General features: G+C 42.1%; 1 protein-coding gene across 2 annotated transcripts in view; it reads left to right on the top strand.

Moving 5' to 3' along the window:
- The window catches only part of LOC128699891 (testis-expressed protein 264 homolog), a 63,155-nt gene that overhangs the window by 25,050 nt on the left and 18,977 nt on the right, over positions 1 to 19,128 (top strand). For both annotated transcript variants that reach the window (XM_053792709.2, XM_053792708.2), the window contains exon 5: positions 9,897 to 9,963. In XM_053792709.2, coding sequence (XP_053648684.1) covers positions 9,897 to 9,963 — 67 coding nt within the window. The remainder of the gene's footprint in view (positions 1 to 9,896; positions 9,964 to 19,128) is intronic.

Raw genomic sequence — 19,128 nt, 5'->3', positions numbered from 1 at the left:
CTCACAACTGGATTTGCTCGTTTGCAGAGTCAATTTTCCTCATTTAAATTAATTGAAATGGAATTAATTCGTTCCAGTGGAATTCCAGGCACGAGAAAATACTTTAATAATTTTCCTAATATCATCTCTACAGCTTATTTATCTATCAAAATTCATTTAATATGACATAATAAACAATATTAATAACATAGAAACATGATATGTACACTAGAATGAATAAAATACCTGTCATTACATATGTGGCTAGTGGTGATGACAGCAGCCATTGTTGTTGTTGGTGTTTATAGGGCCACCACAGTGGCTATTCCTGCTTCTGATTACATGTGTAGAGAACCTAGGATAACCCAAAAAAGTCAGACAGAGTGACTTATAAGTGCTACACTCTTAATGCTACACTTATTTGCTACACTCATAATGCTACACAGCCACTGCTGCTTCATGTTGTCTGCCACTGCTGCTTCATGTTGTCTGCCACTCCTACCTCATGATGTCTGCCACTGCTGCTTCATGTTGTCTGCCACTGCTACCTCATGATGTCTGCCACTGCTGCTTCATGTTGTCTGCCACTTCTGCTTCATGTTGTCTGCCACTGCTGCTTCATGTTGTCTGCCACTGCTGCTTCATGTTGTCTGCCACTGCTGCTTCATGTTGTCTGCCACTGCTACCTCATGATGTCTGCCACTGCTGCTTCATGTTGTCTGCCACTGCTACCTCATGATGTCTGCCACTGCTGCTTCATGTTGTCTGCCACTGCTGCTTCATGTTGTCTGCCACTTCTGCTTCATGTTGTCTGCCACTGCTGCTTCATGTTGTCTGGCACTGCTGCTTCATGTTGTCTGCCACTGCTGCTTCATGTTGTCTGCCACTGCTGCTTCATGTTGTCTGCCACTGCTGCTTCATGTTGTCTGCCACTGCTACCTCATGATGTCTGCCACTGCTGCTTCATGTTGTCTGCCACTGCTGCTTCATGTTGTCTGCCACTGCTACCTCATGATGTCTGCCACTGCTGCTTCATGTTGTCTGCCACTGCTACCTCATGATGTCTGCCACTGCTGCTTCATGTTGTCTGCCACTGCTGCTTCATGTTGTCTGCCACTGCTGCTTCATGTTGTCTGCCACTGCTGCTTCATGTTGTCTGCCACTGCTGCTTCATGTTGTCTGCCACTGCTGCTTCATATTGTCTGCCACTGCTGCTTCATGTTGTCTGCCACTTATGCTTCATGTCTGCCACTGCTACCTCATGTTGTCTGCCACTTCTGCTTCATGTTGTCTGCCACTTATGCTTCATGTCTGCTACTGCTACCTCATGTTGTCTGTCACTTATGCTTCATGTCTGCCACTGCTACCTCATGTTGTCTGCCACTTCTGCTTCATGTTGTCTGCCACTTTTGCTTCATGTTGTCTGCCACTGCTACCTCATGATGTCTGCCACTGCTGCTTCATGCTGTCTGCCACAGCTGCTTCATGTTGTCTGCCACTGCTGCTTCATGTTGTCTGCCACTGCTGCTTCATGTTGTCTGCCACTGCTACCTCATGATGTCTGCCACTGCTGCTTCATGTTGTCTGCCACTGCTGCTTCATGTTGTCTGCCACTTCTGCTTCATGTTGTCTGCCACTGCTGCTTCATGTTGTCTGCCACTGCTACCTCATGATGTCTGCCACTGCTGCTTCATGTTGTCTGCCACTGCTGCTTCATGTTGTCTGCCACTGCTGCTTCATGTTGTCTGCCACTGCTGCTTCATGTTATCTGTCACAGCTGCTTCATGTTGTCTGCCACTGCTGCTTCATGTTGTCTGTCACAGCTGCTTCATGTTGTCTGCCACTGCTGCTTCATGTTGTCTGCCACTGCTGCTTCATGTTGTCTGCCACTGCTGCTTCATGTTGTCTGCCACTGCTGCTTCATGATGTCTGCCACTGCTGCTTCATGTTGTCTGTCACAGCTGCTTCATGTTGTCTGCCACTGCTGCTTCATGTTGTCTGCCACTGCTGCTTCATGTTGTCTGTCACAGCTGCTTCATGTTGTCTGCCACTGCTGCTTCATGTTGTCTGTCACAGCTGCTTCATGTTGTCTGCCACTGCTGCTTCATGTTGTCTGTCACAGCTGCTTCATGTTGTCTGCCACTGCTGCTTCATGTTGTCTGCCACTGCTGCTTCATGTTGTCTGCCACTGCTGCTTCATGTTGTCTGCCACTGCTGCTTCATGTTGTCTCTGCTGCTTCATGTTGTCTGTCACAGCTGCTTCATGTTGTCTGCCACTGCTGCTTCATGTTGTCTGTCACAGCTGCTTCATGTTGTCTGCCACTGCTGCTTCATGCTGTTGCTGCTTCATGTTGTCTGTCACAGCTGCTTCATGTTGTCTGCCACTGCTGCTTCATGCTGTCTGTCACAGCTGCTTCATGTTGTCTGCCACTGCTGCTTCATGTTGTCTGCCACTGCTGCTTCATGTTGTCTGCCACTTCTGCTTCATGTTGTCTGCCACTGCTGCTTCATGTTGTCTGCCACTGCTACCTCATGATGTCTGCCACTGCTGATTCATGTTGTCTGCCACTGTGCTGCTTCATGTTGTCTGCCACTGCTGTGCTGTCTGTCACAGCTGCTTCATGTTGTCTGCCACTGCTGCTTCATGTTGTCTGTCACAGCTGCTTCATGTTGTCTGCCACTCTGCTTCATGTTGTCTGTCACAGCTGCTTCATGTTGTCTGCCACTGCTGCTTCTGTCTCACTGCTGCTTCATGTTGTCTGCCACTTGCTGCTTCATGTTGTCTGCCACTGCTTGTCTGCCACTGCTGCTTCATGTTGTCACTGCTGCTTCATGTTGTCTGTCACTGCTGCTTCATGTTGTCTGTCACAGCTGCCACTGCTGCCACTGCTGCTTCATGTTGTCTGCCACTGCTGCTTCATGTTGTCTGCCACTTCTGCTTCATGTTGTCTGCCACTGCTGCTTCATGTTGTCTGCCACTGCTGCTTCATGTTGTCTGCCACTGCTGCTTCATGTTGTCTGCCACTGCTGCTTCATGTTGTCTGCCACTGCTGCTTCATGTTGTCTGCCACTGCTGCTTCATGTTGTCTGTCACTGCTGCTTCATGTTGTCTGCCACTGCTGCTTCATGTTGTCTGTCACAGCTGCTTCATGTTGTCTGCCACTGCTGCTTCATGTTGTCTGCCACTGCTGCTTCATGTTGTCTGCCACTGCTGCTTCATGTTGTCTGCCACTGCTGCTTCATGTTGTCTGCCACTGCTGCTTCATGTTGTCTGCCACTGCTGCTTCATGTTGTCTGCCACTGCTGCTTCATGTTGTCTGCCACTGCTGCTTCATGTTGTCTGCCACTGCTGCTTCATGTTGTCTGCCACTGCTGCTTCATGTTGTCTGTCACACTGCTGCTTCATGTTGTCTGCCACTGCTGCTTCATGTTGTCTGTCACTGCTGCTTCATGATGTCAGCTGTGATGTCTGCCACTGCTGCTTCATGTTGTCTGCCACTGCTGCTTCATGTTGTCTGCCACTGCTGCTTCATGTTGTCTGCCACTGCTGCTTCATGTTGTCTGCCACTGCTGCTTCATGTTGTCTGCCACTGCTGCTTCATGTTGTCTGTCACAGCTGCTTCATGTTGTCTGCCACTGCTGCTTCATGCTGTCTGTCACAGCTGCTTCATGTTGTCTGCCACTGCTGCTTCATGCTGTCTGTCACAGCTGCTTCATGTTGTCTGCCACTGCTGCTTCATGTTGTCTGTCACAGCTGCTTCATGTTGTCTGCCACTGCTGCTTCATGCTGTCTGTCACAGCTGCTTCATGTTGTCTGCCACTGCTGCTTCATGTTGTCTGCCACTGCTGCTTCATGTTGTCTGCCACTTCTGCTTCATGTTGTCTGCCACTGCTGCTTCATGTTGTCTGCCACTGCTACCTCATGATGTCTGCCACAGCTGCTTCATGTTGTCTGCCACTTCTGCTTCATGTTGTCTGTCACTGCTGCTTCATGTTGTCTGCCACTGCTGCTTCATGTTGTCTGCCACTTCTGCTTCATGTTGTCTGCCACTGCTGCTTCATGTTGTCTGCCACTGCTACCTCATGATGTCTGCCACAGCTGCTTCATGTTGTCTGCCACTTCTGCTTCATGTTGTCTGTCACTGCTGCTTCATGATGTCTGCCACTGCTGCTTCATGTTGTCTGCCACTACCTCATGATGTCTGCCACTGCTGCTTCATGTTGTCTGCCACTACTACCTCATGATGTCTGCCACTGCTGCTTCATGTTGTCTGCCACTGCTACCTCACGTTACCCACCACTGCTGCTTCATGTTATCTGCCACCACTGCTTCATGTTGTCTGCCACTACTACCTCATGATGTCTGCCACTGCTGCTTCATGTTGTCTGCCACTACCTCATGATGTCTGCCACTGCTGCTTCATGTTGTCTGCCACTGCTACCTCATGTTGTCTGCCACTGCTGCTTCATGTTGTCTGCCACTGCTACCTCATGTTGTCTGCCACTTCTGCTTCATGTTGTCTGCCACTGCTACCTCATGTTACCCACCACTGCTGCTTCATGTTGTCTGCCACCACTGCTTCATGTTGTCTGCCACTACTACCTCATGATGTCTGCCACTGCTGCTTCATGTTGTCTGCCACTACCTCATGATGTCTGCCACTGCTGCTTCATGTTGTCTGCCACTGCTACCTCATGTTGTCTGCCACTTCTGCTTCATGTTGTCTGCCACTGCTATCTCATGTTACCCACCACTGCTGCTTCATGTTGTCTGCCACCACTGCTTCATGTTGTTTGCCACTATCTCATGATGTCTGCCACTGCTGCTTCATGTTGTCTGCCACTGCTACCTCATGATGTCTGCCACTATTGCTTCATGTTGTCTGCTACTGCTGCTTCATGTTGTCTGCCACTGCTACCTCATGATGTCTGCCACTGCTGCTTCATATTGTCTGCCACTACCTCATGTTGTCTGCCACTGCTGCTTCATGATGTCTACCACTGATGTCACCAAAGAATCGAACATTTCTGCTATTTTCAGCTCAATTTCAAGGTACTTTTCATTATGATACCAATTAAAATCATATTTATTTTTGTAGTATATCTTCCATTCTATCACATGAGACCAAATAAAACGCGAATACAACCATAAAAACCATACAAAAAATACCGCTAAGGGGAGGCTAATGGCTGAGAAGTGAACTCCGTTATTTATGGTCCGATTTCTTTCATTTTTGGTATACGTTAAGAAGCATCTTTTCATCATACATTGCCCAAGTTTCAGTAAGATAGTCGAACAAACAAATGAGATCCAGTTCCCTAGATAAAGAGCAAGAGCCTCCTCACCAGTGTCAATTAACCTCCCTTGAGGCCTGCTCGCATCTGGAAATTTTGCTCGCGTCTGGAAGCAAAAAATCGGCCAAGCAGATGCTCGTATCTGGAAAAACTCACACGTGGATGCACTCGTAAGTAGAGGTTCCACTGTACTCTTTATAAAACCAGTTTATTTCTTTACATTCTCTTTTATTATGCTTTTATACAATACAGTGGTGTCCCGAGTTTCGAACTCTCTTCATTCCAGAAGGCTGTTCGAGTGCCATTACCGACTGAATTTGTTCTCGTAAGGAATAATGTAAATTAGATTAGTCCATTTTAGACCCCCGAAAATACACTTACAAAAGCACTTACAATAATACATTTACATAATTGGTCGAGTTGGGAGTAGTTCAAAACTCTGGGTACCACTATACATATTTCGTATTGATAAATACATTTTTCTTATTTAGAAACTCGTAACAAAAAAAATTGGGGTGGTTTTTTGGGGGCTGGAACGGATTAATGGCATTTCAGTTAATTTCAATAAGGAAAATTGATTTGATATATGAGCAAATTGAGTTACAAGCTCGGTCACGGAACAAATTAAACTCGTAAGTCAAGGTACCACTGTATATGATTGTACATGCACATGTAGTGTGACCTAAGTGTAAGTAGAAGTAGCAGGACGTACCTGAAATCTTGCAAGTTTATGAGAACAAAAAAAGACACCAGCAATCCTACCATCGTGTAAAACAGTTACAATGTTTCCATTTTGCACTCAGTTGACAGGATGGTAGTACCTCCCCTGGGTGGTAGCTGTCTAATATTTATAACCCAAAATTATTAGAACATGGCTCCAGCTTGTATTTAATATGGCGAAAGTTGACAAAAAATTGAGTTTGGGTTGGTTCCCAAACAAAAAAATTTCCACTGTGCCATGAAAAATTTAAAATCTACCTGGTTCCTGCATGGAAAATTCTCCTCTGCAGACATCTCCATTGCTTTAGGGGGGTCTAACTTCACTCCCCCTGCCCCCTCTACTCTGTTTACACCCACAGCCTGTCCACATGGTCAGTGTGTGGACATGTCTTGTATCATTCTCTCTCTCAGGTTTGTCACTTCATATTTTGGATATTTTCATCACCCCATCTCATTTATGGATACTAGTGCTGTATGTGACTGATAGATGGTAGCAGCTGTAATGCAGAATATTACTATCATAAGTGATAGTGAAAGGTGGTGATAGATGGTGTAGGTGGTGATAATGAAAGTGGTGTTAGGTGGTAATAGTGGTGATGGTGTTAGGCGATGATAGTGCTGGAAGGTGGTCATAGGTGATAGGGCTGGTAAGTTGTGGAGGTGGTAGCAGCCAGAATACGAAATATTACTGCCATATGTGATGGTGAAAGGTGGTGATAGGAGGTAATAGTGATGGTAGGTGATGATAATTGATGGTGTTAGGTTCACTGGTCAACAATTTTTGAAAAGTTGTATGCTTCTTAAATGAGATTAGTTAATTCTTATGTATTTTCATGTCCTGAATCCAAATATCACCAATATGTGTCAGTATGTTTTAAACTCTAATCCGTACCTACTCTCTGCCTTTTTGCTTATAGTGGGCTGAAGAATCATCTCTTACCACTGTCTAGCAATAGTCTGCAAGCATTCTTGTGACCCGTTTGCCCTGGTACCATTTTTCCACAGCTGAAATATCTTGGTGAAACCTTTCACCATGTTTGTCACTAACTGACCCACAGTTCATTGGGAAAAAGTCTGATGGAATGTTTGGATACTCAATGGACCTCTTTTTTTTTTCTTTGGCAAGCCCTTTTGTACTGGAGGTACCATGCAGAAATAACAATTGTTGGTATGATCTGTTGGCTCCCGGCATGTCATTGGCACAGCAAAAGGCATTCCTTTCCTCTTCCTGTTCAACCATTGGTGAAGGTTAGTAGCACAATTGTTGCAGCATGTGTGTGGAGCCCAGTTCCTATCCTGGTCACCAATCTTGCATCCAAAATATAGGTGATATGCCTTTCTCACCATAGCAGTTATACGGCACTTCTGTGATGCAAAGGTCACCTCACCACAAATGTAGCAGAAGTTGTCTGCCCTATTCACACAAGTACGAGGCATCTGAAAAAAGAAAACAACAAACAATTAGAAGATAAACAGAAAATTTGTTCATTAATTTATCATTATAATTCAGAGTATGACAGCTTATCAGAAATATTTATATCATTCAATAGGAAAACAAAATTATGCCTCACATGCATATCAGTAGCTTGCTCTGTGAATATTTATTATAAGTTTGAAAAGTGTTTGGCTAAAAAAATCACCTACCTTTCACCTCGAAATGTAAACTTGCACAGCACAACCACCTTCTATGACTGCTGGAACAATAATGAAGGGCAGTGAGACTGTGAGTGTGGTAAGAAACACACTGCCACAAGCCTGTTGGAATCTGTTGTGACACGTTGGTGTATATTGAAAAGTAGAGCTAACAAACAATTTTAATCATGATATTCATTATCAGTGACCTAAAATTAGTTGGAAATTGCTACTCTGGTCTCGGAAGCATTTTGGTTGTTGACCAGTGATATACAGGTCTCCCTCAACATTCACGTTTTCAGCTTTCACGGGCTTCACACATTCGCGAATTCCCAACCGCCAAATTCCCAGCCACCAGATTCCCAGCCGCCAAATCATATTCAAGTTTCCCGCCACCTGCGAGTCCCTACTACCCTCCCACCGACCCCCGCAACTGGCAGCCAGCCCTCCCACCACTCAGTGTGGTGAGTGTTTTGTTTGTTCATTATTTGCTATTAAACTACAGTATAAATAATGTAAACACATTCATGACTGCATATTGGAATGGCTATTTGAACAGGTATTGGACGGTGACATCATGTGTTTACTCTTGAACACAGCAAAAAATCAAACATTTCTGCTACTGCTAATAATAACAATAGTAATAATAATAATAATAATAATAATAATAATAATAATAATAATAATAATAATAATAATAATAATACGATATAATTGAAAAAGGAAATTGTACAAAAATACGAGGGAGTGGTTGACACATCGTCAGTGTGGCTTTGTTTATGCTGGAGTGAACATTAGTCTCCCTGCTCTTCCAAACATTTCACAATAATTCATTGTTTGGTGCTTGTAGATTGAGTGTGACTGGAGTGGTTGAGGCAGTGGTAGAGGCAGTGATAGAGGCAGTGATAGAGGCAGTGATAGAGGCAGTGGTAGAGGCAGTGGTAGAGGCAGTGATAGAGGCAGTGATAGAGGCAGTGATAGAGGCAGTGATAGAGGCAGTGGTAGAGGCAGTGATATTTACTAACATATATGTTATAAATAATAATAGTACATTATGAATAACATTTATTATTATTATTATAAATGTTATTAATATTAACATGTACTATTATTATTTATAACATACGTATATGTTAGTAAATACCGCTGCCTCTATCACTGCCTCTATCACTGTCTCTATCACTGCCTCTACCACTGCCTCTACCACTGCCTCTACCACTGCCTCTATCACTGCCTCTATCACTGCCTCTATCACTGCCTCTATCACTGCCTCTATCACTGCCTCAACCGCTGAATTATTGTGAAATGTTTGGAAGAGCAGGGAGACTAATGTTCACTCCAGCATAAACAAAGCCACACTGACGATGTGTCAACCACTCCCTCGTATTTTTGTACAATTTCCTTCTTCAATTATATCTTATTATTATTATTATTATTATTATTATTATTATTATTATTATTATTATTATTATTATTATTATTATTACTATTGTTATTATTAGCAGTAGCAGAAATGTTTGATTTTTTGCTGTGTTCAAGAGTAAACACATGATGTCACCGTCCAATACCTGTTCAAATAGCCATTCCAATATGCAGTCATGAATGTGTTTACATTATTTATACTGTAGTTTAATAGCAAATAATGAACAAACAAAACACTCACCACACTGAGTGGTGGGAGGGCTGGCTGCCAGGTGCGGGGGTCGGTGGGAGGGTAGTAGGGACTCGCAGTGGTGGAGGAAGTGGTGGAGGCATTGGTGGAGGCAGTGGTGGAGTCTGTGGTATTTAATAACATACATGTTATTAAAGCATAACATGTATATATTTAGTACAATTTACGACGTTTTCATGTATTTTATGATTGTTCATGGTTCAACAAGTTAAGCAGTATTGTATTATATTTCCCTACAATATATTGGGGCACCAAACATTCACGGTTTTTCAACATTCGCGAGGCTCTTGATCCCCTAACCCTCGCGAATGTTGAGGGACACCTGTATACATTATCTATTCATATTATTTTTGACAAAATGCTGTGTACCTAACTGTTTTTTGTGTATGTTATATATACACTTCAATTTTACATTAAGCACTGATTTCAGGAACTTAAATACTGTTATGTAAGGTCTTACTCTACTCTTATTATATACAGAGTGATGAAGCATTTGCTTTATTTTTTCATTACTGTAAATCTACACTTACTATATTTATATGGCATTTTAGTAGGTAATACATGATACAATAAAATTTCAACTTTATTCACACAATAGGATGAATATGATGACCGCACAGAAAATTCCAGTCGTTCCTGGGATGAGTCAGCTTCCTTCGTGAGAGGTACGTACAAAATTGTCATGTCATAAACATTGCTAGTAGAATAACACATGTTAAAACATCAGTTAACATAAGTACAACAAAATATAAACTTCTTCTTTCAACAAACCAGCCATATCCCACCGAGGTGGGGTGGCCCAAAAGAAAAAACTAAAGTTTCTCCTTTTAAATTTAGTAATATATACAGGAGAAATTTAGTAATATATACAGGAGAAAAAGAGGATAAATAAGTATACAAGATATGATGTAGGGCGAAATGACAGTAGTTTGTTGGATTATGTATTGGTAGATAAAAGACTGTTGAGTAGACTTCAGGATGTACATGTTTATAGAGGGGCCACAGATATATCAGATCACTTTCTAGTTGTAGCTACACTGAGAGTAAAAGGTAGATGGAATACAAGGAGAATAGAAGCATCAGGGAAGAGAGAGGTGAAGGTTTATAAACTAAAAGAGGAGGCAGTTAGGGTAAGATATAAACAGCTATTGGAGGATAGATGGGCTAATGAGAGCATAGGCAATGGGGTCGAAGAGGTATGGGGTAGGTTTAAAAATGTAGTGTTAGAGTGTTCAGCAGAAGTTTGTGGTTACAGGAAAGTGGGTGCAGGAGGGAAGAGGAGCGATTGGTGGAATGATGATGTAAAGAGAGTAGTAAGGGAGAAAAAGTTAGCATATGAGAAGTTTTTACAAAGTAGAAGTGATGCAAGGAGGGAAGAGTATATGGAGAAAAAGAGAGAGGTTAAGAGAGTGGTGAAGCAATGTAAAAAGAGAGCAAATGAGAGAGTGGGTGAGATGTTATCAACAAATTTTGTTGAAAATAAGAAAAAGTTTTGGAGTGAGATTAACAAGTTAAGAAAGCCTAGAGAACAAATGGATTTGTCAGTTAAAAATAGGAGAGGAGAGTTATTAAATGGAGAGTTAGAGGTATTGGGAAGATGGAGGGAATATTTTGAGGAATTGTTAACCCTTTGAGGGTCGACAGGCCCTCTCCGAAACTCGTTCTCAGGGTCGGCCAAATTTAAAAAAAAAAAAAAATTATTTTCTCTTATGAAAAGATAGAGAATCTTTTCCCGATCATAAAGACACCAAAAGTTTGAAATTTGATAGAAAACTTACGGAATTATGCTCTCGCAAAGTTAGCGGTCTCGGCGATGTTCACGCATCGGCGATTTTGCCCACTTTGAGCCCCATTTTCGGCCAATTTCACTGTACTAGTCGATAAAACACATGAATATTTCGCTAGAACTCCATTTTTTCTATCGAATGGGTGCAAGAAACCACCCATTTATAAATTCAACTATCCAGTACAGTGGTCAGAATTTAGCAATTTTGCCAATTTCACACAAATTTCAAAAGATGCCAATTTCCGAATAGGGTCCAGAATAAACAAGAAAGACATTCCTGGCACTAAAATGACATTTCCTCTAGTCATTAGTCACGTCTCAAGGCCCCTCTTATATTCTTTTGCTTTCCACTTTGAATTTTTATTCTCACAAAAAATATAAGATTTACTGTTATGCAGACTACTGCATTAGTGTAAAAAATGGTATAAATATTATTGGTGCACTTGTAAATGAATATTAGACTCACCAGTTGACGTGTATTGCACGCTTGGCACGATTTGTTTACTTTTGAAGTTTGGTAAAAATCGAACATTTCTGCTACTTTGAGCTCAATTTCAAGGCACCTTTCATTATAAAACCAGTCAAAATCATCTCAATTTCTGTAATATGTCTTCCATTCTATAAAATGAGACCAAGAAAACTAGAATACAACAATAAATACCATACGAAAATACACTGCAAAGTCGCTGATTTATTAAAAAAAAATGGTCAAAGTTTGTTTTTTCTCATTATGCACTGTGTGCTGCAGGATTTTTTTTAGACTGTGCACACTGACCACATAGACCCATTCTTTCATATGAAGGCCTACCAGCTTTCTCCCACTAGATTTTAGGCCGCTAGAATTTATGAGTACTAGTACGTCAAAAACCCCTACGCGTAAAACGTACTAGTACGACCAAAACCCTCAAAGGGTTAAATGTTGATGAAGATAGGGAAGCTGTGATTTCGTATATAGGGCAAGGAGGAATAACATCTTGTAGGAGTGACGAAGAGCCAGTTGTGAGTGTGGGGGAAGTTCGTGAGGCAGTAGGTAAAATGAAAGGGGGTAAGGCAGCTGGGATTGATGGGATAAAGATAGAAATGTTAAAAGCAGGTGGGGATATAGTTTTGGAGTGGTTGGTGCAATTATTTAATAAATGTATGGAAGAGGGTAAGGTACCTAGGGATTGGCAGAGAGCATGCATAGTTCCTTTGTATAAAGGCAAAGGGGATAAAAGAGAGTGCAAAAATTATAGGGGGATAAGTCTGTTGAGTATACCTGGTAAAGTGTATGGTAGAGTTATAATTGAAAGAATTAAGAGTAAGACGGAAAATAGGATAGCAGATGAACAAGGAGGCTTTAGGAAAGGTAGGGGGTGTGTGGACCAGGTGTTTACAGTGAAACATATAAGTGAACAGTATTTAGATAAGGCTAAAGAGGTCTTTGTGGCATTTATGGATTTGGAAAAGGCGTATGACAGGGTGGATAGGGGGGCAATGTGGCAGATGTTGCAAGTGTATGGTGTAGGAGGTAGGTTACTGAAAGCAGTGAAGAGTTTTTACGAGGATAGTGAGGCTCAAGTTAGAGTATGTAGGAAAGAGGGAAATTTTTTCCCAGTAAAAGTAGGCCTTAGACAAGGATGTGTGATGTCACCGTGGTTGTTTAATATATTTATAGATGGGGTTGTAAGAGAAGTAAATGCGAGGGTCTTGGCAAGAGGCGTGGAGTTAAAAGATAAAGAATCACACACAAAGTGGGAGTTGTCACAGCTGCTCTTTGCTGATGACACTGTGCTCTTGGGAGATTCTGAAGAGAAGTTGCAGAGATTGGTGGATGAATTTGGTAGGGCGTGCAAAAGAAGAAAATTAAAGGTGAATACAGGAAAGAGTAAGGTTATGAGGATAACAAAAAGATTAGGTGATGAAAGATTGAATATCAGATTGGAGGGAGAGAGTATGGAGGAGGTGAACGTATTCAGATATTTGGGAGTGGACGTGTCAGCAGATGGGTCTATGAAAGATGAGGTGAATCATAGAATTGATGAGGGAAAAAGAGTGAGTGGTGCGCTTAGGCGTCTGTGGAGACAAAGAACTTTGTCCTTGGAGGCAAAGAGGGGAATGTATGAGAGTATAGTTTTACCAACGCTCTTATATGGGTGTGAAGCATGGGTGATGAATGTTGCAGCGAGGAGAAGGCTAGAGGCAGTGGAGATGTCATGTCTGAGGGCAATGTGTGGTGTGAATATAATGCAGAGAATTCATAGTTTGGAAGTTAGGAGGAGGTGCGGGATTACCAAAACTGTTGTCCACAGGGCTGAGGAAGGGTTGTTGAGGTGGTTCAGACATGTAGAGAGAATGGAGCGAAACAGAATGACTTCAAGAGTGTATCAGTCTGTAGTGGAAGGAAGGCGGGGTAGGGGTCGGCCTAGGAAAGGTTGGAGGGAGGGGGTAAAGGAGGTTTTGTGTGCGAGGGGCTTGGACTTCCAGCAGGCATGCGTGAGCGTGTTTGATAGGAGTGAATGGAGACAAATGGTTTTTAATACTTGACGTGCTGTTGGAGTGTGAGCAAAGTAACATTTATGAAGGGATTCAGGGAAACCGGCAGGCCGGACTTGAGTCCTGGAGATGGGAAGTACAGTGCCTGCACTCTGAAGGAGGGGTGTTAATGTTGCAGTTTAAAAACTGTAGTGTAAAGCACCCTTCTGGCAAGACAGTGATGGAGTGAATGATGGTGAAAGTTTTTCTTTTTCGGGCCACCCTGCCTTGGTGGGAATCGGCCAGTGTGATAATAATAATAAAAAAAAAAATACAGGAGAAGGGGTTACTAGCCCCTTGCTCCCGGCATTTTAGTCCCCTCTTACGACACGCATGACTTAAAGAGGAAGAATTCTGTTCCACTTCCCCATGGAGAAAAATATAAACATAAAAGCATATTAATGACTGTTGTTGTGCTTTCTTATTTTAGCTTGTGAACCTGATTTACCTTTAATAAAACTGTTCTGTAGAATGTAAAGTATCTATAGAGATGAAATATGGTCAGAATTCTACACAGATAACCCCCCACATAGGAAACTGAAACCTGTGACTGTCTGACTTGGACTAAAATGTGGTCATAAGTTTTTTCTCCTATAAATGTATGTAGGTTATTTGTGCATTCTTTTTATTCTTTATGGTCAGAATTTATTCATGCTGAGAATGCACATTTAATATCTGAGGTGTAGTGTTATTGAAGCCGACTCTGTGGGAGGGGCGCCTAAATGCTGATAAAGATCTCATGATCCAAGAGTTGGCACTCCCTGCCCCTGGCTTATGTCTAGCTCCATTACCACCCATTTGCTGAGAGCAAATGGGTGGTGATCAAAAAATCTAATCAGAATTAAAACTTTATTTCTTTGCTAAGGTTACAATATGTGTTTACGTTTCATAATTTGATTGGTACAAAGAGAGCCACTATCATGCCGAGGTATTTCAGGCAGAATTAGCCTAATACTTACAGACTACTTAAGTCTAGACAGGTGAAGAGTGGTTGATTACAAATATTCAATATTTTACTCTATTATTAATATGAAGTAGTGCAATTTATGATACAAACACACACATTTAAGTTTGTAGTTATTAATATGAAGTAGTGTAATTAATGATACAAACATACATTTTTAAGTTTGTAATAATGGCTTAATAGTTAAGGGATAATAAAATATTTGGGAGAGTTGCTTTAAATTTGGTTCGAGTTTGGCATAGTGTGTATGGTTGTTATTGAGAGATGAGGTGATTTTTGCATACAGTCCTAAATTGATTTGTGGACAGGGGACCTCTTGCTGTTTCAGGCAAAGAATTCCAGATCTTTGGGCCCTTTATGTGAATTGCATTTTTACATGGTGTGAGACAGACTTAAGGGATGTCAAAAAGTGTTTTATGCCTCATGTTATGCCTGTGTGTTCTGTTGAAGCTGTCTGGGAGAAGTTTGAGTGGAGGGTTGATGTTGAAGTTTAATGTTCTGTATAGATAGTAGGCACAATAATGGGTTTATGAAGGATGAGGTTAACCATAGTATTGATGAAGAAAAAAAGGTGAGTGGTGTATTGATGTATCTTTGGAAACAAAGAACGTTATCCATGGAGGTAAAGAAGGGAATGTATGAGAGTATAGTGGTACCAACACACTTATATGGATGTAAAGCTTGGGTTGTAAATGCTGCAGTGAGAAGGCAGCTGGAGGCAGTGGAGATGCCATGTCAAAGGGCAATGTGTGGTGTAAATATTATGCAGAGAATTCGTAGTGTGGAAATTAGGAGGAGTTGTGGAGTTACTAAAAGTATTAGTCAGAGGGCTGAAGAGTGGCTGTTGAGGTGGTTTGGTCATTTAGAGAGAATGTAACAAAGTAGAATAACTTGGAGAGCATATAAATCTATAGGGAAAGGAAGGCGGAGTAGGGGTCGTCCCCGTAAAGGTTGGAGGGAGGGGGTAAAGGAGGTTTTGTGGGCGAGGGACTTGGATTTTCAGCAAGCAGGCATGAGTGTGTTAGATAGGAGTGAATGGAGACGAATGGTTTTTGGGATTTGACAAGCTGTTGGAGTGTGAGCAGGGTAATATTTTGTGACGGGATTCAGGGAAACTGGTGTGCTGGACTTGAGTCCTGGAGGAGTTTGGGATATCGGCAGTTTGGATGGACGTCTAAGCTGCCATATCTGAGTGCCTCTTTAAAAACATTGATTATGTATGAGTGATGGTGAAAGTGTTGAATGATGATGAAAGTTTTTTTCTTTCTTTTTGGGTCACCCTGCCTCGGTGGGAAACGGCCGATGTATTAAAAAAAAAAATTTGCATATTAAATAAGTTCAAGCTTTTGAAGAGTGGTGGGGTGTGTTGTCTGGCGCAAGAGTTTATGATCATCCGCACTGCCACTTTTTGTTGGATTATCAAAGGTTTAAGGTGATTGGCCTTGGTAAATCCCCAAGCACAAATACCATAGGTGAGGTAAGGGTATATTAGAGAGTGATATAAAGTAAGGAGTGCCCCTTTGGGTACATAGTATCATATCTTGGAAAGGATATCTACTGTTTTGGAAACTTTTCTTAGATATATGCTGGATGTGTGTCTGAAATTTAAGATTACAGTCAAGGTGGAGACCTAGAAATTTGCCCTCGGTGTGTCTTGTAATGGGTGAACCCTTTATTGATATGTTTAGCTGGATATTTAATGCTGTTTCCAAAAAGCATGAAGTAGGTTTTGTCTATATTGAGAGTAAGTTTGTTGGTCTTCATCCAGTTTGATATTTTATGTAGCTCGCTATTTACAATGTTACTAAGTACATATAGCCGGGTTTGGGTGGGAGAAGACGTAAGTGGTGTCATCTGCAAATAGAACTGGTTAAGGAGTCGCGATGCATTTGGGAGGTCATTAAGAAAGAGTAGAGGACCTAGTACACTTCCCTGTGGCACTCCAACAACTACAAGCTGAGTATTGGAGGTCATGCCATTTGTATCAAATGCTTTCCATAGGTCGATGAAGAGCCCTAAAGGATATTAATTTTTTTCAAGTGCTGCATACAGTGGACCCCCAGTTTTCGTCCTTAACCCGTAAACGGTCCAAACGTATATATACGTTTTTACCGCTAGTGCCCCAAACGTATATACAGTGGTCCCCCACTTTTCGTAGTTCCCGGCAATCGTAAAATTCGCCAATCATAGAGGTATTTTCGTATAAACATGGACTCACTTTTCATAGGTTGACTCGCGAGTCGTAGTTCGTCTGGGACGCGTACCAACGGCGTGAGCCAGGGCGGCAGCCAGTCTGGCATTGTTTACCAGTGAGCGAAGGTCCCCTCACGTGCTCCAGCGAAATGTTTCATAATATTCCATTTATTTTAGTGCTTGCAAGTACTAAATAAGCTACCATGGCTCCAAAGAAAGCTCCTAGTGCCAAGCCTGTGGTAAAGAAGGTGAGAAATACGATTGAATATAAGAAAACCATCATTGAACAATATGAAAGTGGTACAAGTGTGGCCGAACTGTCCAGGATGTATAAGAAACCCTACACAACCTTATGTTCCATAGTGGCCAAGAAAAATGAAATAAAGGATGCTGTTGTTGCAAAGGGAGTAACTATGCTGACAAAAATGAGATCACCAGTACTGGAAGAGGTTCAGAAGTTATTATTGGTGTGGATAAATGAGAAACAATTAGCAGGAGATACTCTTATGACTTCTTTTATTTGTGAAAAGGCTAGGCAGTTGCATGAAGATTTGGTAAAGAAATTACCTGCAAATAGTGGTGAAGTGAGTGAATTTAAGGCCAGCAAAGGGTGGTTTGAGAGATTTAAGAACCGTACTGGCATACATAGTGTGGTAAGGCATGGTGAGGCTGCCAGTTCGGACCACAAGGCGGCTGAAAAATATGTGCATGAATTCCAGGAGTACATAGAGGCTGAAGGACTGAAACCTGAACAAGTGTTCAATTGTGACGAAACAGGCCTCTTTTGGAAGAAAATGCCAAAGAGGGCCTTCATTACACAAGAGGAAAAGGCAATGCCAGGACACATGCCTATGAAAGACAGGCTGATGCTAATGTTCTGTGCTAATGCTAGTGGGGATTTCAAAGTGAAGCCATTACTAGTGTACCATTCTGAAAATCCCAGTGTGTTCAGGAAAAACAATGTTATGAAGAGTAAATTGTGTGTGTTTTGGAAATCTAATAGTAAGGCATGGGTCACGAGGGAAATTTTCGTCGAGTGGTTCAATGAAGTGTTTGGCCCTAGTGTGAAGGAGTATCTCCTGGAAAAGAAATTGGATCTCAAGTGCCTGCTAGTAATGGACAATGCACTTGCTCATCCTCCAAACTTGGATGACCTAATTTTCGAGGAGTTTGGGTTCATCACAGTAAAGTTCTTGCCCCCGAATACCACTCCTCTCCTCCAACCCATGGACCAGCAGGTTATTGCAAACTTTAAAAAACTCTACACAAAAGCAATGTTTCACAGGTGCTTGACTGTGACCACAGACACTCACTTGACCCTAAGGGAATTTTGGAGAGAACACTTCAACATCCTCCACTGCATAACCCTTATAGGTATGGCTTGGGAGGGAGTGACTACCAGGACTTTGAACTCTGCCTGGAGAAAATTGTGGCCAGATTGTGTCGACAAGAGGGATTTTGAAGAATTTGGGACTGACCCTAATGAGCCTATGTCTGTTGTAAAATCAATTGTGGCACTGGGGAGTTCCATGGGGATGGATGTGAGTTTGGAGGATGTGGAAGAATTGGTGGAAGACCACAATGAAGATCTCACCACTGAGGAGCTGCAAGAGCTTCAGCAGGAAGAGCAACACATCGCAGCTCAGAATCTTGCTGCAGAGGAGGAGGAAGAGAGATGGAAGAAGGTGCCTTCTTCAGAAATTAAATGATTTTTACTATGTGGGGTAAGATGGAAAGCTTTATGGAGAAACATCACCCTAACAAGGTTGTTGCAAGACAGGTTGGCAACATGTACAGTGACAGTCTTGGGCCATTTTAGGGAAGTGTTAAAGAGACACCAGAAACAGAGCTCTCTCCACAGTTATTTTGTGAGACAGGACTCCAGTGACTCTCAAGGTGGTCCTAGTGGCATTAAGAAACAGAGAAGAGAAGCAACCCCAGAAAAGCAAATGGTACCTGAGGTGTTGATGGAAGGGGATTCCCCTTCCAAACTATAAACAATCCACTCTCTCTCCTCCTCCAGTCTCCCATACACTAAGAAGAATCTCCAATAAAGGTAAGTGTTATGCTGTTAATGTTTCATTCATCATTTCCCATTGTATTGTTTATGTACTACATGCATATTTCATGTTAAAAATTTTTTTGTTTTAATACTTCTGGGTGTCAGGAACAGATTAATTGTATTTACATTATTTCTTATGGGGAAAATTGATTCGTAAATCGTAAATTCGTTTATAGTAACGGCTCCAGGAACGGATTAATTACGAACAACGAGGGACCACTGTATACGTTATATGTGTCATACATTTAACATTGCCACGGTAAGCCTGAGTCGCCTAGACATGAGAGAATGGGTGTGAGCACTCACTGTGC

The sequence above is a fragment of the Cherax quadricarinatus genome, chromosome 81 (assembly GCF_038502225.1).
Source record: "Cherax quadricarinatus isolate ZL_2023a chromosome 81, ASM3850222v1, whole genome shotgun sequence".
Taxonomy (NCBI): domain Eukaryota; kingdom Metazoa; phylum Arthropoda; class Malacostraca; order Decapoda; family Parastacidae; genus Cherax; species Cherax quadricarinatus.
This window is presented reverse-complemented; position numbering and strand designations above follow the sequence as displayed.